At 34.2% G+C, this 23,455-nt stretch overlaps 1 protein-coding gene across 1 annotated transcript; it reads right to left on the bottom strand.

The window, feature by feature from the left end:
• Positions 1–6,375: 6,375 nt before the first annotated feature.
• LOC128545844 (short-chain collagen C4-like) lies at positions 6,376–12,369 on the bottom strand. The gene is made up of 2 exons (XM_045310919.2): positions 11,877–12,369; positions 6,376–7,618 (listed from the first exon to the last, which is right to left on the bottom strand). The coding sequence occupies exons 1-2, from the start codon at positions 12,031–12,033 to the stop codon at positions 7,038–7,040; spliced, it is 738 nt and encodes a 245-aa protein (XP_045166854.2). The 5' UTR covers positions 12,034–12,369; the 3' UTR covers positions 6,376–7,037.
• Positions 12,370–23,455: the final 11,086 nt, after the last annotated feature.

Here is a 23,455-nt window from a genome sequence, read left to right as displayed (position 1 = left end):
CAAAAATAATCCTCTCTTCAAGGAGAAAATGGACTGATAAATTAAATTTAAATGCGTTTTTTAACTGGAAATATATATATAAATTCCCTTTCATTGCAACTAAAGATACAAAGTTGCAATGGTTTCAATTCAGACTGAATCATAGAATCATTGCAACAGATTACTTTCTCCAAAAAATGGGTTTAAGAAATGATTCGTTATGTTCTTTCTGTAATACAGAAACTAAAACTTTACAACATTTATTTTATGATTGCCGTTATAGTAACTTATACTGGACTGAGGTCAAAAGATGGATAAACGAAACTTGTCCGAATATTTCCACTGAATGGTCAAAGACAGATATTATTCTAGGTAACGAAAATTTTAGCATTGCATTAATGAACATATTACTAAATGCGAAATTTACTATATATCAATGTCGAACTAGAAACATATTTCCAAGCTTTCAGTTATTCAAAACACAAATGGAAATGTTATTGAAACTTGAACATTTTAATGCTAAGAAAGAAAACAAATTAAACAAATTCAATGTAAAATGGAGTGATTGTCTATCTCTGCTTTCACTAGACAACTGATCTTTCTATTGTACAGCTCATTTCGAAATCTCCCCAGTGCTGCACCACCAACCCCTACTTTGTTTCTGTCCCTTCTCTCCCCTTTTTTTCTCTCATGTTTTTTTGCATAGCCTCTCATGCCGATCTGGTATCTTTTATTTTTGTTCTTTATTAAGGTTATACGCGGAAAGCCCGAGCGGGGCCGAAGGGCTTGGAGCGCTTTTAGATAACATGTATGACGTATGTGAAATATATGAAACAATAATGAAAACAAATGAGAAAAATATTTCCTATACCATGCAAATTGAATTTCGTCTCCAGCTGTCATGGGGGCCGCCATTTTGAAGTCTTGATTATTTAGGCGCTTATTGGTCAAAGTTAGACGCAATCGCTCATTGATTAAGACCGGAAAATTTAATTACGACAATATTTACGACAAACTAAATGTGTGTATATTTATTTTTATGGACAAATTTATCAATCTGTCACCGGTCTGATTTTATATGGTGAAATTTTACTTGAAAAATGAGCGAACTACGACGTGAACGCTACAAAACAAATTTGCCGCTATATGACGTCATCGGCGTCAGTGAAAACATTTCTGCGGTCCACTATTTATACGACATAATAAACTTGAAGGGTACTGAATTAATTTGAGTGTTGAATAGTCCTACATTCACCTGCTTACTTTTCTGCATTCTTTTCACTGACAAACAGTTGGGAAAATGCAGATCATACAAATGTCTAAGCAGTACCAGAATGCCAAAGGTTTTACTCTTGACATGCTATTATATAAGTGTCATAAGAGAATGGCAGTGGTATGGGGCAATGCTAGCTATTTTAGACCTTTAATATCAACAATAAAGAATTCAATGTCTACATATCTTGTTGGTATCAAGAAAGGAGCCTTATTTTATTCCACTGATTTTCTGATAGCTGATTTTTGTTTAAATTTATAATAAAAGTGATACAAATATAATAATCACTCATTCTGAAAAAAATATACTTGTGAGTTAACCCTATTGTATTTCAATTATTTCGCAAAATTACATATGTATGAAAGGTATTTTTCATTGGAAAATTACTGAACCACAGACTGTACGTTCGGATTTTCTATTTCCACGTAGTTTGTGAAAAAAACATTTGTATGATGATAAGAGGGCTCTTGAAGTTTAGTAGTTAAAAAATTAAAAATAAAACACAAGCAGTAAGAGCAACTCAGACCTGTAAGTCACACAGACATAATTTATTATATCTGAAAGAAAAGTATTAAAGGAAGAAATACTTTACTTTTTATAAAATTACGTCTGTGTGACTTACAGGTCTGAGTTGGTGTTCTTACAACTTGCACCTTATTTTTCATCTTTAATTAATAAATATGCGATCGCAAATTTGATAAATGATAAATAGGAATCTGGATGCCCTAACTGGAAGCTTTTATCAAATTCTTGTTTTTCTCGGGACTGATGAATTACAATACTGCGATTTTTTCTCTATATGTCACATTCCCTATCGCCAAATATGGCATTTAATCCAAATTTCAGCAGTTGAAATTCCCAATTCTGAGAAAAACATAAATTTTATGTCAATCCTTGAGTCACAGTTATGTGTAAAATACTTTTCCAATGAGAAAAAATGGAAGCTGAAAAAATGTGTATTTACAAAACAGTACATTTTCCACATTTGGAGAATTTGTGAGTCAATTATTCCCAATTCCCAGAATGTCTATTCTATCTGAACTAATTTTTCCCCCATTTGAATTGTACCGGACCCATTCCCGAAATAGTGGAAAAAAATCGCCGAAATATTAAACTTAATATTTTCTTTAATATTTAAGTATTTAAGACATGGCATGTGCTCATGAATTGTTGAACTTGAGTAAATAAATAACGATGACTACCAGAAATTTATATTCAAGAGTAACAACTAATTATAAATAAGATTATTTAAAAAGAAAAACATAATGACGGCATCTTTATGACAACTAATCATATCTTGAACACTGGTTATAAAGTTCATAATAGTATATATATATATACTGATTATTGATACTAAGCCGGATATTTCAACTCCAGACCTAGAGGTCCGGTAACCGGACCCCTAGCCACTTCCTTTATGCAAAGTTTAAACATAAACTTTACAAGTTTATGTGTATTAACAGAACTATGCATTAGGTTTAAAATAGCACACACTGTATTCAAGTACAGATAAATACATTATACAGTATAAATGTGTAATGGGCCTATGGCTGCTTTTTGAACAATTAACTGCAACTGCATGGCATTTAATTATCATGACTAAACTTAATTTATATATTCAGTAAAGTTAATAACATTTGATGAGGCTTTTATACATTTGAAGTTAATATAGATAAAACATTTTCAAGTCGGAAAGATGGCCATTGGATATCTTTAAGTATTTCGATTTCGTTGGAAGCTTGAAGTGAATAGCCTCCTGGAAAAACACACTGGTAGCTAGTATAACTAATCCGACGTATACAGTTTGTTTTATTGTGACGGTCAAACTGCGGTGGCTGCAAAAGTCAGAAATTAAAAAGCAGCCACTCAGCAACAGTAAGCTTGTCTAACTGGTAGCATGAGGGGTGTTGCACATTTCATTACCTTTCATGATCGACTATATCAAACTGAGTCTGCTGTCACGTCATAACCCAGACAAATTATTTTATTATTTTATCCACCAAATACATAACACGGTTTTTCATGAATTGCATGTTTACTGTAAAGACTTTATTAATTAGCTTAATTTAACTTGTGACGGGCTTTCCGCGTTATAGGTAGCACCTAATTTCATATTAAGAAGTAGGTATTACAAACAAGAAAGATGAATAACTGTGTTTTGATTAGCTTATTATACTTATAGGAATTATTTCCCTTTATGTAGCTCAATAGTACTTATTATACTATGGTATTGCTTTGACCCTTGTTTTGTTTAACACAATTGGTTTCTGCTATTGAGACCAGTGTAGATCTTGATTAGACTGCTCTGCAGTCTGATCAGGATCTGTGCTGTTTTTACGCCTATTTGTCAGTATTTTTCGGTAAACATCTTGTAATCTCCATAGTACTGTTTGAATTGAAGGACAGACAATTTCTTTAAAGAAATCTAACATGGCAAGGCTCAGGGCTTTATACAACTTTTATATAATACAAACTTTTTCAAATAACTCAGTATGTAATTACCTACTTATAGAATATTTCTTATACTATATGCTGTAACCTACTTTTGACAAATAAAAAAAAGTTATAGCAAATAACTCCAGAAACTGGCAATAAAATTACTTCATTTCATGTATTTATTATAGCTACGATCTAAAATCCATCCAGATACAGTATTTACAATATTATACAATAAAGTGTGTTGTGTCAAAAAAAAACAAAAAACAATAAATAAATTTAAACACTTGAAATACTAACATCAGTCGTATGGCAGGTTTTACGTCAGATTTGTTACCGGCTTTCGATAAAAATGTGAAGCATAGCTATCGGGAGAAAAGACAAGTTTGTGGTTTAAGATTAAAGGCCTCGTCTCAAATATTGTGATTTTCTTGTACATGTAACAGAGGAAATGCCAATTGAAAGATGAAGTCAAATTCTTCGTCTAAACATGCTTTAAACTCCCAAGTGGTGTTTTTGCCACTGACCTTTCCAAGGCAGAGCTTAATGTGTCTGTTGTGTTTCCCTTTTCTTTTGTTTTATTTTGTCTGTTTATAATGTGTATACATCCGTTATGCCAACTTGTCCTTGATGTTTGACAACAATGTGTATCTCTTGATTCTAAGGGATTATAAAGTTGCTCAATTAATCAGATATGTTTACGATAACAGGAGTCAGAGTATAAAATGAGCGTCTAAATGACAATGGTATTGACGGTTTACCATTGGCGTTCTGACAGTGTGAGCAGTACAGTGCTTTAAACTTACAAACTTACAAAATGGTATCATTGCATCAGTTCATTGTCAACATTTGTTCGCCCTTCTTCCGACCGCTTGATACGATCTCTTATTTGTGTGTGACTTTATTATAACTTTACCTCTTCAAACAAACTAAATTCAAAATATTGTTCGTATCTTTAAAAAGAAGTAGATACGTGTACTGTCATAAAGATTATAAACTGTTACATGTGGATCGTAGGAAAAAAAGCTTTAACTAACGCAATTAAAAAGAACAACGTTTGTTTTCAGTGCACGTTTTATCATTTTTATTGTTAAAGATTTTTACGTTCATATCACTTTTTTGGGCTCAAAATATAACAATAATAGCTGAAAAGATTCTCAAATACCTCAATAACATTCATAAGTTATAGTATGATTAGTATTCTGAAAAAAGTTCAACATTTTCGAAGTTTTCTTCTAAACAACTGCTAAATTGTACTGTGTCCAGTTCAATTTTAAAACGCATTTACTGTTACAAGTAAAATTACTGTTCTTGAAATTGTGCTCCTGTTTACCAAATGTTTAAGTAAAAGTATTACATGTGTATGATTCTGTTTTTTGGTAAGTATAACATTGAGTCATGTCATTAAAAATACGTTTACTTGTTGAAGAACAATACATTTTTATGACAATATAGCTATGATACTGAAAACCCTTAAAACATTGATCGCACAGATTAAAGCTGACTGGCAATTGGTCAAAGTATTTTTATACAATTGTTATTTACGTCAATATAACTCGAGCACTTTGATTGTCGAGCAATTGTTGGTTTATCTGGGGAATAATTTTGTAGACAAAAGAAGGAGACAAATTATATTTCTTTTGAAAGCTTTTCCACCTTTCACCTTTCGTAAAACAGATATGTAATTTAAATGTTATAACAAGGGATAAATATATATTGTTCATGCAAATTCTACAATGTAGCCTTCTTTCTTTCGTGAGGTAAAACGTTGTATCTCTTAAAATCTCTTTACTGGTTTGAAAATAGCATATATTGTTTTGAAAAAAAAAAGAATAAAAGATAGAAATCATGTCAATTGGCAATTTTATACAATGATAGTATCACCTGAGATATGTTATGTTTTAAAACGGACCACTTCAATTAAACACCACGTTCTCATGTAAAAGAGAAGTAGAATCCCCATTTAATATCCTAATTTTAATTTATATTATGTAATTCGGACAATTCACGTACGAAGAAATACCTTTGCAAAACTTAGGAAGAATGGTTCCTGCCTGCATAGCAACAGCGACGTGTTTTCAGTTGATCCAAGGGAAAATCTACAACATAATACCTATGTTCAATTTTTCATTGACGATAGATAATGTCACAAACGGTAACATGCGCAAAAATATTTAGCATGTCTGCCTTTATAATACAGTGCAACCTCTGTAGAGCAACACACTTTGGGAGATACAAATATTGACTGTTACGTAGAGGTTGTTGTTCTGGAGAGGTAAATTTGATAGTATATATCAGCTTAGGGAAATTTTGATGATGTTGTTATAGAGAGGGTTTTTGCTTAAGAGAAGGCCGCTCTGGAAAGTTTGTACTGTACAATTGTTTCCTCTTCTCTTGGAACAGGGTGGATAGGATATTTTATCTCACTCCCTGTTGTCTCTATGGAGCTCTGCAAACCCTGCCCTACAAGGCACACATGCACAATCTGAGACGCTTTTACTAACTGCCGGTTACTATTTGCTGTCCCGGTATTCATCAAATTCAGCCTACATCTATACGCGCTTTATCACGCTAAAAACTGTTTTAAATTGTTACACTTACCAACCGGTTTTTAAGTTTTTTTATGATTTTAGTTCATATCATTATTAATTTTTTATAAATATGTATGACAAAGACAAAAATCGTGCTCCATGACCGCATCCCCCGAGAATAAAAGCTTTATTATGGCTCTGTGGACGATAGACATATACACATAAACACATAAAATATGGACAAGTTAAATACATATACATTTTGGAAAGGGCAGTAGGCGAAACTATCACTCTTCACCCTACCATGTTGTAGGGCAGTGTAAATAAGTTTTCACTGCTCGGTACATATTGGCAACTATAGACGCAATATGTAAAGCATGAAAATATTCGTGAAAACATATATGATATGTAAAAAACGTCTAAAGGACCAAATATACACGTACTAAATGCCTTTGAAGAAAGCTTAGCAAGAAGACAAACACTATTAAGGCCCCACCAAGTAGGCCACAAGTCAAGTATCAAGCAGGTCTGTCTATGTGGGCTTGGATAACTGCCTAACATAACTTTATGGCATCACAGTTTAGAAGGATAGCAACTTTGCCGTTTGAATAAATTTATTTGCGGGTTGTCGTTTATTCATAAAAACGATTTTTATTTCCGTATACTGAGTCTAGACTTCATTCTACGTTTTCTGGATAAATGACGTGACGGCATCACTGACGCGTTATCAAACCTTAAAGTGTAGATTATGTCATAATGCAGAACTAACCCCAAAGGAGGACGCGTTACCATTTTGTTTGTTACATTGTTCTTTTATTCTAAGGAGAATAGGAACACACGGCACATGTGATCTGCTTCCCCTCTTCATAGGGCAGACATTTTAAAGAACCGCAAATAGCTCGAACAAAATAAAATAACTTCCCGTTGTTATCAGTTTTGCTTGAATAAGGGGCTGTTACAGGATGACCATCCACACAGACAAATTCTGTTGCTGCAGCGTGACTATGATGTCCAGACATAAGGTAACCTCTATACTCTACTCTAAAATTTTCAGGACAGTCGTCTGTTCCAGGAACCATGATGACACTGCTACGTGGAATGTGACATACGGCACATGGAACGTCGTGGTTATGGAGATTGTCCCAAATACTTTCGAAAGTTTGGTACTCAGCTCCGTATATATAATTGACGTAAGGAGGATTTGAATAGTGAGAATTGAATTTTGGCTTTTTTGACAAACAAATATAATTAGCAGCTGCTCCACTATGGCCAAAATATGACCCCGCAGCAAACCCGTCATAAACGTTTGTTGCTCCGCTAGGACAAGAAGATCTTCCCCATCTAATGTATGTGTCCGTTGCTGTCTCTGTACGCAGTCTTTCTAACTTATCTTTCATGTCTGCAGTATAAATAGAATCAAATGTCAATTTCAGTCAAAGAACAACGAGTTTGTCACGGCATGTTTACATACTTATAATGTAACATTTGATCCCTGTAACAGAAAAGAGTCTCAAAAGATTTTCAGCTGAATCTGTTACCTATTCACTTGTTCAAGTTTAAGATAATCAAGGCTCTTTTTTTGTTTGCAAATTCATTGTAGAATGTCTTACAACTTTTAGCCGTTACAAATCAAAAAACCTGTTTTGACTGTGGCCGGATTCGAATCCGGGTCGCTCTAGTGCTAGTCCAATGCTCTAACCACTGAGCCAGAGAGTCGAGTTCTTGACGCGATTGTCAGAGATTACCTTTAAACGTACAGGCTATTCGTTAGCGACTGTAACATTTCCCCTCTTCAAAGAAGTCATCAGTTATGCCATTTTGACACAGAAAGTGCTATTTCTGCACGAGATTGCCGGTATGATTCCTGGACGAGACCCCATCTTATGACTTTCAGCCGAAACAAATCAAAGAGCATAGCACTTTATGTAGAAAAATCCCAACTGCCTTTGGCGGGATTCGAACCCGGGTCGCTCACGTACAATGTTCTAACTACTGAACCAAAGAGTCGACTCCCTGACGCAGTTGTCAGAGATTGGCTTTAAGTAAGCGACCGTGACAAATGCAACAGAGTGATTAGCAGTTTGGACTACAACGCTTGTTATCCGGGTTCGGTTTCTGGTTGCAAATGATAGAAAGGCTAGTGTTCTGTGCTAGGTGCCTACGTACATTGGTACTTTTTTCAGTAGTACCGGATTAACTGGATGCTGGAGTGGTAAATATTATAGGTTATATAGCAGTAATTCGGTCACAAATTGCTTCCGTGGTGTAGTCGGAAGAAGTGCCTAACAAATACTAGATTCTAATTTTTCCATTGTTCGCGCATTTGCGCGTAAACCTGGACCAATGGGCATTATTTCACTAGTTGAATGAAATTTACATAAAATAAGACACTTTTCATGCTAATATTCGCATGTTTTCAAGTTGTTTACTTCAAAACTAAAGTAGGGTGTTTATTCTGCGGACCGCTTTCTGAAATGCGGCAATATGAGGGTAACTGACTTCAGTTGGCATACTATTCAACACTCCGTTTTCTTTTTGCGTTTTCTTGAAGCAAATGTATGGATATCTTGTGGAAAATAGGTGTACGACGGAGTGAAAATCTAGAAACAGTACCAAAATTGTTCTGAAATAGCTGAAGTTTATATGAAATAAAGAACGATTTCTTTTATTGGTATATAGCCTTATACATGCCTTTAGCAATGCTTGACAATAATATTGTTCAGACTCTCGGCACATATTACTTCCCTTAGCGCTACAATAATCATTGCAAATACCACGTGACCATGAAAAACACTGTCGTGACCGTTATCACACTGGATAACCGGCTATCCTGACGCCCGCTGGAAATGTAACCCAGCTGGAAATCTAACCCAGCTGTAAATCGGTAGGTCAAGTTTTTCATTTATTTCTATTAAAACGAAGCCAATTCTTGCAAATCAACTTGACAGTTTTGTCAAGGAATAACCATGGCTTACATTTACAATTTCTGGGCCAAAAACGATCGCTAGGTTTTGAGATAATTTGCTATCAATTTCTTCAGTTTGAAAAATCGAGCAAAAATCCAAAGTTTTGCGCAAATTGTTTCGTTTATAAACAACCTGTGAAAACTTTTATCATCTGGTTTAACAGATGTGTCCTTTCGGAACACCTGTGTGAAGTTTCCGGGTTCTGCGTTATTCTTGAAAAAGTTTATTAGCCGTTAAATAGGCATGGTCGAGAAAAAAAGACTGTCGAAAACGGCCGCTGTATTTGAAACAGGCAGTCTTTGAAGTCAGCTGTCGGCTATCGAGAATACAGCTGTATAAAAGTAAAACAATTGTCTTCTAGACATGTTATATGCCCCGTTGTATCTCTTCTTTATGTATATTTTGTATCTGTTTAGTCTGCCTGTGTTTTTGCGATTTCTTTCATCTTTCATTTGTGTAAAATGTGTATACTTGCAGTCAGTAAACAGTTTGTATATACTTATGTATGGTCCTTATTGCCATGTCGAGTAATTCTAGTTGATTTCATTATCATTGTTTAGTGGTTTAGAGTCTAGAAGTTGCTTTGTTCCTTTTGTCCGGGCTCTGATTCTACATGCATGGACTGATTTTTAAGTATTCATTTTTTAACTTCAAACATGTGTTACCTATGATACAAGTATTAGTGAGGCCCATTCAATAAATCCACCTCCAATGTCAGTACAACAAAAATACCTTCAACACAAAGCTATAAATAAGTATTTTATGTCAGGCTGGCAATTCCTACATGCATAGATAAAATTTGTGTCGTATAACATTTATCTTCATGCGGTTTTATTTGATAGCTGATTGTGTAAGATCGTAAACAAGCAAAGCAGACTTCAGATTTACCTTATTATATGTTAATTAAAGTTACATGTGGCTGTCATGTTAAGAAATAACTGATTAACAGTCATGTGACATTTTGCAAAGTTCTGCTTATTTAGATTTGAAACAATCGTTTTCAATCGTTTGCCTCTATACATCAACAACTTTCAATCTGGACCATGGATAAGCTGGTATTTGTTGAAAAAATATTTATGAATAAAACAAAATGGCAGATCTACATTAGGAGCAATTAAATAATTATGTATGAGCAAATAAGATTATACACCTATCAAGCACCGCACTAAGAACACTTTTCAAAACAAGAACGGGCACTTGAGATTCGTTAAAGATACTGAATTCTTCAAACGAAATTCAAAGGACTGACGACCAGAAGCAATCATTTGCAGTTGCAAAACTCGAGGTGGAATTACTTTCTGTAGTAGCCCGGAGGCACCTGTAGTGGTTTTTCTCCACCATCAAAAGCTGGCAAAAAATAGCAATATGTACTATATTGTTTCGGTGTAACTGCAAAAAATATATGTTTGGCTTTCGCATGGCGGAAAAATGGCAAGAACGCGTGAACTAGGTTAAAATTCAGCCCGCGTGTAAAGGAATATAGTCCTAAAGCCTCTTGAAATAAAAGTGCCTTTTTAAAAAATAATAAAGTTTCCGTCAAATCACTGCCAGTAATACTTTTTACATACAAAAGTATTCAAAACCATCGGAGTTAAAGGATAGTCTATAAATGTTAACATCCGAGTTCAACGACAGCACTAGCGACCGTTTTCGATAGTCTCTTTTTCTCGACCATGCCTATTTAACGGCTAATATACTTTTTCAGGAATAACGTAGAACCCGGAAACTTTACACAGGTGTTCCGAAAGGACACATCTGTTAAACCAGATGATAAAAATTTTCACTGGTTGTTCATAAACAAAACAAGTTGCGCAAAACTTTGAATTTTTGCTCGATTTTTTCAAACTGAAGAAATTGTTAGCGAATATCTCAAAAAAAATAACGATCGTATTTGGCCCAGAATTTGTAAATGTAAGCCATGGTCATTCCTTGACAACACTGTCAAGTTGATTTGCAAGAATTGGCTTCGTTTTAATAGAAATAAATGAAAAACTTTACCTACCGATTTACAACTGGGTTACATTTCCAGCTGGGTTACATTTCCAGCGGACGTCAGGATAGCCGGTTATCCAGCGTGGTTATCATTTCCCTTTATTTTTCATTTTGTCATTGACATTCTGCTAACTCGGAACTAGAGGGCATGGACGGTAGCATGCATTTCCACTATCGTCTATGAACAAGTTCAATCAAACCAAGCCTGCTGTTGTGTTGAGCGACCTGAGGAGTTTCCACTGATTCTATTTTAGTTTTACACCGCTAAGAAAAAATTGATATAACTAAAATCTGATATTTACATTCGCACTATTCTTTTCCATTGAAGAATTTGACGTTAATTTTGTATGAACAGCGAAAGGAAAGACGCCAACGTGATGTCAATGCAGCTTAGTGATAACAGGCCGCTGTATTGACGACGTCCTCGTATAATAGTCAGGGAGAATTGGATTGGCAAATTAAACATGAATCGCTAGCGATTCATGGATTTGCCGATCCCATTTTGTCGTTCATTTTGCATTTTCCAAAAACATTTCATTTCTTAATTTTCTGAATGATGACATTATATCAGAAAAACACCAATTTTACTACTGATAGCTGTTTAAACTTTAATTGAAATTTCTGGTCCTTGCAATAGATTTTACTTTGACTAGATATTTAGGATATCAAAAGAAAACATTAGCAATAAAAGTAACATACCTTGAAGCTCATTTCTTAGAGATGCAACATTCCCTCCACAATCAATCAGCATTTGAAGAACTTTGGAATCATTTTCAGAGTTGCTATTATTTCCATTTACACTTGAAAGCACACTTTTATACACTAAAAATACTATTAACAGCCTTATTATTGGCATGTTGTCGTTTAGAATTTTTAGGCAGATTTGTCACCGGCTTTCGTTCAAAATACGAAACACCGGATGGCTATCGGGGGAAAAGGAAGAATTTGTGGTTTAACATTAAAGGCCTCGTCTCAGATATTGAGTTTTCTTTTTGTAAATGAAACAGACAGGGAAAACAGCTGATTAAAGGATGCAGTCAAGTTCTTCGTAGAAACATGGTTTAATCCGATTTAAGCCCACAAGTGGTGTTTTTGCCACTAACCGTTTCAAGGCGGCGGCCCTCTATGTTATTTTTAGTGTCTGTTGTTTTTCCGTTTTTTTTTCTTTTGTTTTCCTTTGTCTGTTTATATTGTGTTATGTACATAACCATGCATACACGTATGGATAAGTTTGTTTCAAGATTGATTGCTCAAATAATCAAATATTCTTACAATTACATGAGTCAGAGTAAAAAATGAGCTTCTAAATGACATAAATTGCTTTAAACTTACAATGGTATCATTACATCAGTTTATTGTTAACACATTTGTTCGCTCTTCTTCCCTTCGCTTGATATGATCTCTTAGTTTTGTGTTTCTTTATAATAACTTTGCCTCTTCAAACAAACTAAATTTCAAATATCGTGGATACCTATAGAATGAAGTAGATACATTGTACTTTCTTGTCAATCATAATTTAGATATGGATCGCAGGAAGAAAAAGCTTCAACTAATACAAAAACAAACAAACAAAAACATGTTTATGTTTTCCGTGCATTTTTTATTATTTTACTATTAAATAAATTTAAGCATATATTCAGTTTTGGGCTCAAAATATAATTATAATAGCTGAGAAGATTATCATATACATCAACAAGATTCATAAGTTGTAGTATAATTAATGTTTTGAAAAAGTTCTGAAAATTAAACAGTTTCGCAGTTTTTCCGAAACGACTTCTATATTAACCAGTGTCCAGTTTCGTTTCCAAATCGCTAAAGCTGCATTTACGGTTACAAGTTAAGGCTGGATACTAAAGTTATTTATTATCTGAACTGTTGTTATTTTATTACGATCCTTATGATCATTATTTACTTTCTGTCCGCGAATTATCAGTCATAGGTTCTAGCGGACCACAATGCCTTATATATTATTTCAGACAGGTGCTTGTATCATATGCCAAGTTCACAGACACTGATCCAGCAGAAAAAACTCCATTTAAAGAACGCAGTTTCAGAACAGTATATGTACAGATGTAAAAACATGATCGGCATACACAGAAAATACAATGAAACAAACGTAACACATTTGAGCACCGTCCTGAAACTAATCAGTTGGCAAAACAACACTTGGGCCTTTAAACAGATTAACAGTGCACCAAGGTAACGGTTGTAGACATGAATAATGTTAGCCATTGTTTGTCATAATTAAGGCACACAGGGATTGATTTTACGACATAGAACCTTCGAAGTGCTGCGTTTTAAAGAAATTATTGGAATACATCTTCTGAAATCTAGTACAAACAAAAACAATAACACATTTGGTCAATGCTTTTCTCTTTAATGAAAACCATTAAGAGTTTAGGATACATCTAGGTAAAAACGACACGAAAATTCCTTTCTCTCAAAAATTAAAAGGTAAGAGTAGATTTCCTGGAAGCAAAGAGCACAGCAAACACAGTTGGAGTCACATATTGCCAAGTAGGCTCTCCACGAAAAACAGAATAGTAGAAGGAAACCATACCAGATTGCAGGATTAAGCTTTAAAATATCACAGCTTTCCGTGGCAGGTTCCCCTCCCGTACTCTTCCTAACTATTGTCTCCTAACTTTGAAAATGCCCCATGGCAAACATACTGCACGTACGGTTGCTGATTCAGGTGTGTATCCAACCACCACCTTAAAACCGTCAAACATACATTTTTGATAGCCGAAAAATTCAGACCTTAGAATCTTATGGTCGCTTCAATCACGAAACGTTAAATCAGTAGTACAGCGGAATTTTAGGATAGACCGAACGAATTACCCGCAGTCAGAGGATAAACATGTGCTCTTTTACAAGATATTATGCTTCTTTTCCACTCTTTGCTTTTATTTTTTTATAAAACTACTGCTTGTACCTAGCATTAGGTCTAGAAAGTTATGATGATTGTTTTACCCCAAAGCAGAAATTATTCAAAAAAATTAGGTGAGCTATTATGAAACGGTTTTGCTTGAATTTACTTCAGATAAGCCATACAGGTGTATTGCTTTGGACTAGCTGACAATTAGGCAAAATGCCTTGTATGGTCTCTGTTTAGAGGTGGTCTTTAACACAGGTTTGACTGTACTTAAAACGATTTCTTAATACAGAAAGGAATTATTTATCATCGTGTTTTATAGTTTAAAGTATAAAACATTATTTTGGAGCTAAACATGAAAAAAAAGATAATTTTATACGACTTTTTTTCATATACAAATGGTCTGATTTTGTAAGAAAATCACAGAAATGTTTCTTCGTGAGCTAAAGTAGAAAAACACTTATCCGCAGTCTGATATACATTTGTTCATTTACAAGATAGTTTGCTTCTTCTCCACTTTTTGTTTTTCATTATCTAAGCAAGTAAAACAAAACGAGTCATATTGCAGACAAAGGTCACTAAATTTTATAAAATGTCTCACCCATCATTAATTTGTGATCAATGGTTACTGTTCTGGGTAATTCCATATACCAAAACATTTGACTACATTTGATATACTGTTTCCTGCTATACATATAAGTAACCTTAAACCGAATCACAGAAGTATGATTACTGTTTTGAAATAAGCATGCTGCTTAGACCATACAAAATGGGTTCATGAAATCGAACCAAATCATTTTTGCATAAATCTGTGACACTCATTTCTAAAGAAGCGAACAGTAAATAAAATGCTATAACACTTTTGGGTTTATGGTACAGCTGCCCAGTGACCCTCTAAATCCGCCTATGATCGAGGATATATTGTTAGGCCACTCGTATCGTCAGAATTTGAAATGCTACTTATTTATTAACGCCGAGGAATCAGATTATCTTTATCTTCGTTCTATCCTTTATTTTCCCATGACATTTAGGAAATTCGGTCTCGATCGAAAGCTCGAAAGACCTACCTTTATTTTATCTAGTAACTCCTCTGGTTTTCATATGTCCGACGACTTACTGACTGGGGCATTGCTATAGCTCTTACCATGCTAAATTTCTATGATGAACTTGTCCATCTTTCAATTTGGACATTACCATTAACGTTTAAAAGGAATGCTTACTAAAATGTTCTGACTGAATGGCGAACAGTGTAGATCTTGATCAGACTGCACGGATGTGCAGGCTGATCATGCTATATCCTGGTCGCAAAGGCAGAATCAGTCATGTCAAGCATGATAATCCTTTAACCCGTAAGCCGTCATTGATGCAAGTACCATCTTTAAAGCTTGTTTTCACTATGTTTTCTTCGCGATAACAGTTAAACAAAAGGTTAAAAACGTAGTCAAATGATGTGTTTACAGTTTGGGACAAGGAAATATTTCAAAAATGACGACTCGAGGTACATTTACGTCGCTGCTAAAGCTAATTCGAATTATTAGACAGATAAATAGAGAAAATAAAATACTGTGAAATCATTTAATTTCGTGGGCATAAGACTTCGTGGTTTTGGTCAAAACGGCAAATTCGTGGGGATATGAATTCGTGGATTGCAACTTTTAAACAAAGAATGAATGGGAATTTTACTTGTTCGTTGGGATTAAATTTCGTGGATTGACTCAACCACGAAATCCACAAAAGTTAGTCCCCCACGAATATTAATGATTTCACAGTAGTATGCATGTTTTACATATTGTCTTCTTTCTATGTACATGCACTACGTTTTATGAAAAAATGTCAAGTACTTTAAACTAAGATCTTTGTCATATTTTAAATATTATTACTAAAGCAAGTACACTTTCTGTCATAGTACAAATCATAGCAACAAATAAATGAAATCATAAATATTCCAAATTGACATCTATTAATGCACCAAGTTCATGAAAATATCTTTCTGTTGTCGCAGGGTCCCACTTTGTGTGAAACACCGGTACAGTACTAACAACAGAAGGACAGTTATAAAACGGTTAATTTTCTGTTTGAACTGTGCAGTTTCAGACTAATAGTCCCTGTAATTTCACTCTATCGAGGTGTGAAAGTCAAAGTTTGAGTTACGGTCGAAACAAACGTAATATAATATAATTAAAGAACTCCGTGTAAAAAATGTGATACTGTAGTGTGATAGCCAGGAAAGGGCACGGTCAAAGAACGCAATCCTTTATGTAGCACTCCACATTGGAAAAGGGATTGGTGTTAATGAATGCATGAGGACTGCGGGTGAGCATATGTACATGCGTATACATAAACACAAATCAAAGAAATTATAAAAACATAGATAACATAAACACAAATGGGTGTAATATTAAAGTTATAGAAGAAACAAACTCAGAACTGTAAAGACAGTGACCAAGAAGCAAAGTACGACACACGAAAGAAAGAGTATTTAAAATCTCAGGAAAGCACGTATTCAGAGAACAGGAGAATTACAAAGCTAACTCCATTTTCATTCAACGTTTCGACTATTTTTATTAGTCTTCTTCAGGAAGTAAACAAATATGATATGAAATAAACAACGTCATGAATATATGACGTCATAAAAGATGACGTTACGTTACAAACATTTTGGCGTAAAAATTACAATGTACAATAGGCTACATAATGTTTACACAAATGTATATCTAAAGTACTGTTTAAAGTATATTATGACAAAAGTAAAATTAAAAGTGGTTATACTTAATACATAGTAAGATTATAGACATTATTTAAAATAATAATGTTAATAATCATAATAACAGTAAGTACAGGATCACAAAGATACGAAATCACTGGGTAAATTGTGTTATAGACAAAAAAAGAAAATACCAGCAAAAACAGTACTAACTGACATTAAGAAAACCACAGTTTGTGTTACATAACAGAAAACACTATGAAGTGAAGAGATTTATGAAAAATTATACATTACTTTTGAATTCATTCCTTTTGGAAAAATAGTATCTAGTTTGTGAATCCAGTAAGTTTCCTTTAGAAGCCTCCTCATACCATCATGGATAACATCAATAGGCATAAAGCTAAAGTCATTTAAGCTATGACCATTTTGATTAAAATGAGTTGCTACATGACTAGAAAAAGCAGGATCGATAAAACTTGTAATATCAAAACGATGTTTATTCATGCGTCTTGAAACTTGCTGGCTAGTTTGGCCTACATATTGCATTTTACACTTCTTACATGTTATTAGATATATTATACCTGAACTTTTACAAGTTGCATTATTCTTAAGCTTGAAAGTTTTCTTACACTGAGAGCTATTAAAACTATCACTTTCAGTAATGTAAGAACAATGTGAACATCTTGAACGATTACATTTAGACGAAGTAAAATTAACATCAGACAACATATGAAAGTCAGTTTTAACTAGAATGTCCTTCAAATTCTTAGGACGTTTAAAAGCCATGGTAGGTTTACACAAATGTAACATTTTAACAGCAGGATTATCTGACAACTGAAGTAAATCCCAGTATTTGTTAATAATGTTGCCAATATTAGGAAGAGATGTGTTGTACTCAACTACAAAAGGCACAATATTTTGATCTTGTTTTACAGAGGCTCTAAGTGCATCATCTTGTGACATACACATAACTTTCTCAAATGCTGTATTAATAACAGACTCCGGGTAGTTTCTAACAAGGAAGTGTTGCCGAAGTTGTTCGATATTACCAAAAAATTGATTATCATCAGAACATATTCGGCGATACCGTTTAGCTTGACTGTAAGGTATACCATCCTTACATGCTTTAGGATGGCACGAACTATAATCAACATACTGGTGAATATTGGTAGGTTTGACATGTACATTGGTGCTGATGTTATGTTCATCATCTATACTAACATCTACATCTAAAAATGATACTTCAGATTCAGATATGTTATATGTGAACTTAATCATTGGATGAACTGTATTTAACAACTCAATAAATTTCTTAAGCTCATCTAAAGAATGACTCCAGAGCATGAAAATATCATCCAAGAATCTAAACCAAACATCTGGTTTCAACTCACAACTATTAAGAAAAGATTGTTCAAGTTTACCCATGAATAAGGAAGCAAAAGATGGAGCCATGGGACTACCCATAGCTGTCCCAGTTTTTTGTAGATAATTATCATTATTAAACTTGAAGAAGTTGTTTTCTAATACAGTTTGTATAAGTTTACATACACTGTCCACTGACAATCTACCATTATAGTTACTATTTTCCAAAAAATATTTGCATGCTTCTATACCTTCAGTGTGTGGCACATAATAATACTTCGGTCATTCAAAAAAATCATTCCTAGACAAAATGAAAAAATATTTCCGACCTTCATTAAAAAGAACTTCTGCTATGGAGTATGCAACATATAATGTCAATCTGAGCACATTATCACCGAGTGTCCGGTGTATGTTAGTTTTCTGCTTTCATTTGATTCGAACCGTATCTCCTTGACTATTAGGCCAGTTTCAAACAAACTGTCTGTTGTTCGGTAGGTAGTCTCTTTCAAATTTGTTTAAAAATCCTTGAACAGGTCTGGTTGCCATAACAAACGAAAAGAAAAAAGTCTTAAGGAATGTTTGTCAGAAAGTGCTGGCCTAATGTTTTTACACAGATGTTTTTCAGTGACCTACCAAGATTGTACAACTTATTATAATTATGTAGGGGAAAAGTCTGATTTTTCCATATGGCTCTCTGAATCTGCAAGCTAGGCTTCAAAGTAATACGGCAGAGATAGTTCTTGTTATAACTGTTTTTGAGTTGTGCAACTCTGACGAGAGATATAGGGCCACTATGACACTCTTGTTAACTAGAAGCGCTGTTGATGATAGGAAGTTCTGAAAGTCCGTCTGGAATTAGCTGCTTTGATATCTGTATTTTGGTTTGTTTCATCTACTGCTAGAAGAACTGGACGACTGGAAAAGAGACCCGGATGCAAATAAGTGTGTTTTTGGATAATTCGAAGGAGTATATAAAAAAGCAGTTTAATGCACCTTGAAAATAACAGGTTGTCATTGATTCAATGGTTTCCTGATAAAAAATGAAAGTGAATCCAGATATATTTTAGGCATTATTATTTGAAGGGGTTTTCAAAGATTTTTATTTTGAGCGACCCTGTTGTTTTATAGAATTACAAGGACCAATGTCCAACTGGAAAAGGCATTTAAGATTGCAGCCACCTATACAGCAAGACGCATAAAATGTCGTTTACATTAGATGACTTTGACATTCAGTGTGAAGAAGGAATAAAATTACTGAGTGTCAACATAGATTTCAGACTTAATTTTAATGCCCAACTTTCAAATATATGCAAGAAGGCTCTCAATTGGTTAAATGTTTTAAAACGGTTTATAAAATCTATAAATTCTTTTGGAAGCATAGAACGCCAACGAGCAAAATAATACGGGATTCGATTTCCCATGTAGAAAACAATGTAGAGAACATGTACATTCTGTCTAATAATTCGTCTGACTGAAAGGTACACAGAACAAGAGATTTATTTTTTCATGACACATAGGACAATGATGATACGAAAAATGGAGAATATGAACATTTTATCTTTCTGTCTTTTCGTCTTATTTTAAATAACTACATAAATTATCTTTTGAAAGGAATGTTTTTCACTTCTTGAGCGTGCTAAAAATTAGTAAAATGAACTTCAGTCTGTATAAACATTAATGCATGCAAACATAATAAACACAGTTTCTTTCGCTTTTCATTAATATATGCGTGTGATTCACTGTCACAATATATGTCCTCTTTCATGAAACGTTTGTTTCGGTAGGGAATTGCCTTGTCCAACAAGGTTTTTTTACTCCTCAGAATCTGTTATTGCATCATTTGTTTCATGTTATAATGCTGTAAAACGAAATAAAGAAGTGAATTAGCTTTAGCAGGGACGTAAATGTACCTCGAGTCGTCATTTTTGAAATATTTCCTTGTCCCAAACTGCAAACACATCATTTGACTACGTTTTTAACCTTTTGTTTAACTGTTATCGCGAAGAAAACATAGTGAAAACAAGCTTTAAAGATGGTACTTGCATCAATGACGGCTTACGGGTTAAAGGAACGTTAACCCTTATCATGCTTGATATGACTGATTCTGCCTTTGCGACCAGGATAAAGCATGATCAGCCTGCACATCCGTGCAGTCTGATCAAGATCTATACTATTCGCCATTCAGTCAGAACATTTTAGTAAACATTCCTTTTAAAAGTTAATGGTAATGTCCAAATTAAAAGATGGAAATGTTCATCATAGAAATTTAGCATGGTAAGAGCTATAGCAATGCCCCAGTCAGTAAGTCGCCAGACATGTGAAAACCAGAGGAGTTACTAGATAAAATACAGGCAGGTCTTTCGAGCTTTCGATCGAGACCGAATTTCCTAAATGTCATGGGAAAATAAAGGATAGAACGGAGATAAAGATAATCTGATTCCTCGGCGTTAATAAATAAGTAGCATTTCAAATTCTGACGATACGAGTGGCCTAACAATATATCATCGGTCATAGGCAGATTGAGAGGGTCACTGGGCAGCTGTACCATAAACCCAAAAGTGTTATAGCATTTTATTTACTGTTCGCTTCTTTAGAAATGAGTGTCACAGATTTATGCAAAAATGATTTGGTTCGATTTCATGAACCCATTTTGTATGGTCTAAGCAGCATGCTTATTTCAAAACAGTAATCATACTTCTGATCCGGTTTACGGTTACTTATATGTACAGCAGGAAACAGTATATCAAATGTAGTCAAGTGTTTTGGTATATGGGATTACCCAGAACAGTAATCATTGATCACAAATTAATGATGGGTGAGACATTTTATAAAATTTAGTGACCTTTGTCTGCAATATAACTCGTTATGTTTTACTTGCTTAGATAATGAAAAACAAAAAGTGGAGAAGAAGCAAACTATCTTGTAAATGAACAAATGTATATCAGACTGCGGATAAGTGTTTTTCTACTTTAGCTCACGAAGAAACATTTTTGTGATTTTCTTACAGAATCAGACCATTTGTATACGAAAAAAAGTCGTTTAAAATTTTTTTTTTCATGTTTAGCTCCAAAATAATGTTTTATACTTTAAACTATTAAACACGATGATAAATAATTCATTTCTGTATTAAGAAATCGTTTTAAGTACAGTCAAGCCTGTGTTAAAGACCACCTCTAAACAGAGACCATACAAGGCATTTTACCTAATTGTCAGCTAGTCTAAAGCAATACACCTGTATGGCTTATCTGAAGTAAATTCAAGCAAAACCGTTTCATAATAGCTCACCTAATTTTTTTGAATAATTTCTGCTACAATCATCATAACTTTCTAGACCTAATGCTAGGTACAAGCAGTAGTTTTATGAAAAATAAAAGCAAGGAGTGGAGAAGAAGCATAATATCTTGTAAAAGAACAAATGTTTATCCTGAGACTGCGGGTAATTCGTTCGGTCTATCCTGAAATCCGCTGTACTATTGATTTAACGTTTCGTGATTGAAGCGACCATAAGATTCTAAGGTCTGAATTTTTAGGCTATCAAAAATGTATGTTTGCCGGTTTTAAGGTAGTGGTGGGCGCATTGGATACACACCTGAATCAGCAACCGTACGAGCAGTATGTTTGCAATGGGGCATTTTCAAAGTTAGGAGACAATAGTTAGGAAGAGTACGGGAGGGGAACCTGCCACGGAAAGCTGTGATATTTTAAAGCTTAATCCTGCAATCTGGTATGGTTTCCTTTTACTATTCTTTCTTACGTGGAGGGCCTACTTGGCAATATGTGACTCCAACTGTGTTTGCTGTGCTCTTTGCTTCCAGGAAATCTACTCTTGCCTATTAATTTTTGAGAGAAAGGAATTTTCGTGTCGTTTTTACCTAGATGTATCCTAAACTCTTAAAGGTTTTCATTAAAGAGAAAAGCATTGACCAAATGTGTTATTGTTTTTGTTTGTACTAGATTTCAGAAGATGTATTCCAATCATTTCTTTAAAACGCAGCACTTCGAAGGTTCTATGTCGTAAAATCAATCCCTGTGTGCCTTAATTATGAAAAACAATGGCTGACATTATTCATGTCTACAACTGTTACCTTGGTGCACTGTAAATCTGTTTAAAGGTACAAGTGCTGTTTTGCCAACTGATCAGTTTCAGGACGGTGCTCAAATGTGTTACGTTTGTTTCATTGTATTTTTGTGTATGCCGATCATGTTTACATCTGTACATATGCTGTTGTGAAACTGTGTTCTTTGAATGGAGTTTTTTTTCTGCTGGATCAGTGTCTGTGAACTTGGCATATGATACAAGCACCTGTCTGAAATAATATATACCAAAGGCATTGTGGTCCGCTAGAATCTATGACTGATAATTCGCGGACAGAAAGTAAATAATGATCATAAGGATCGTAATAAAATAACAACAGTTCAGATAATAAATAACTTTAGTATCCAGCCTTAACTTGTAACCGTAAATGCAGCTTTAGCGATTTGGAAACGAAACTGGACACTGGTTAATATAGAAGTCGTTTCGGAAAAACTGCGAAACTGTTTAATTTTCAGAACTTTTTCAAAACATTAATTATACTACAACTTATAAATCTTGTTGATGTATATGATAATCTTCTCAGCTATTATAATTATATTTTGAGCATGCTTAAATTTATTTAATAGTAAAATGCACGGAAAACATAAACATTTTTTTTGTGTTAGTTGAAGTTTTTCTTCCTGCGATCCATATCTAAATTATGATTGACAAGAAAGTACAATGTATCTACTTCTTTCTATAGGTATCCACGATATTTGAAATTTAGTTTGTTTGAAGAGGCAAAGTTATTATAAAGAAACTCAAAACTAAGAGATCATATCAAGCGGATGGAAGAAGAGCGAACAAATGTGTTTACAATAAACTGATGTAATGATACCATTGTAAGTTTAAAGCAACTTATGTCATTTAGAAGCTCATTTTTTACTCTGACTCATGTAATTGTAAGAATATTTGATTATTTGAGCAATCAATCTTGAAACAAACTTATCCATATGTGTATGCATGGTTATGTACATAACACAATATAAACAGACAAAGGAAAACAAAAGAAAAAAAACGGAAAAACAACAGACACTAAAAATAACATAGAGGGCCGCCGTTCTGAAACGGTTAGTGGCAAAAACACCACTTGTGGGCTTAAATCGGATTAAACCATGTTTCTACGAAGAACTTGACTGCATCCTTTAATCAGCTGTTTTCCCTGCCTGTTTCATTTACAAACAAAAACTCAATATCTGAGACGAGGCCTTTAATGTTAAACCACAAATTCTTCCTTTTCCCCCGATAGCCATCCGATGTTT

The sequence above is a fragment of the Mercenaria mercenaria genome, chromosome 13 (assembly GCF_021730395.1).
Source record: "Mercenaria mercenaria strain notata chromosome 13, MADL_Memer_1, whole genome shotgun sequence".
Taxonomy (NCBI): Eukaryota; Metazoa; Mollusca; class Bivalvia; order Venerida; family Veneridae; genus Mercenaria; species Mercenaria mercenaria.
This window is presented reverse-complemented; position numbering and strand designations above follow the sequence as displayed.

What these genes read in the sequence shown, in the direction of transcription:
- LOC128545844 (XM_045310919.2), bottom strand. Translation starts at nt 12,033, where the DNA reads ATGCCAATAATAAGGCTGTTAATAGTATTTTTAGTGTATAAAAGTGTG. An exon ending in TCTAAGAAATGAGCTTCAAG is followed by an intron (nt 7,619 to 11,876) that starts GTATGTTACTTT and finishes TTTATACTGCAG; the next exon opens with ACATGAAAGATAAGTTAGAA.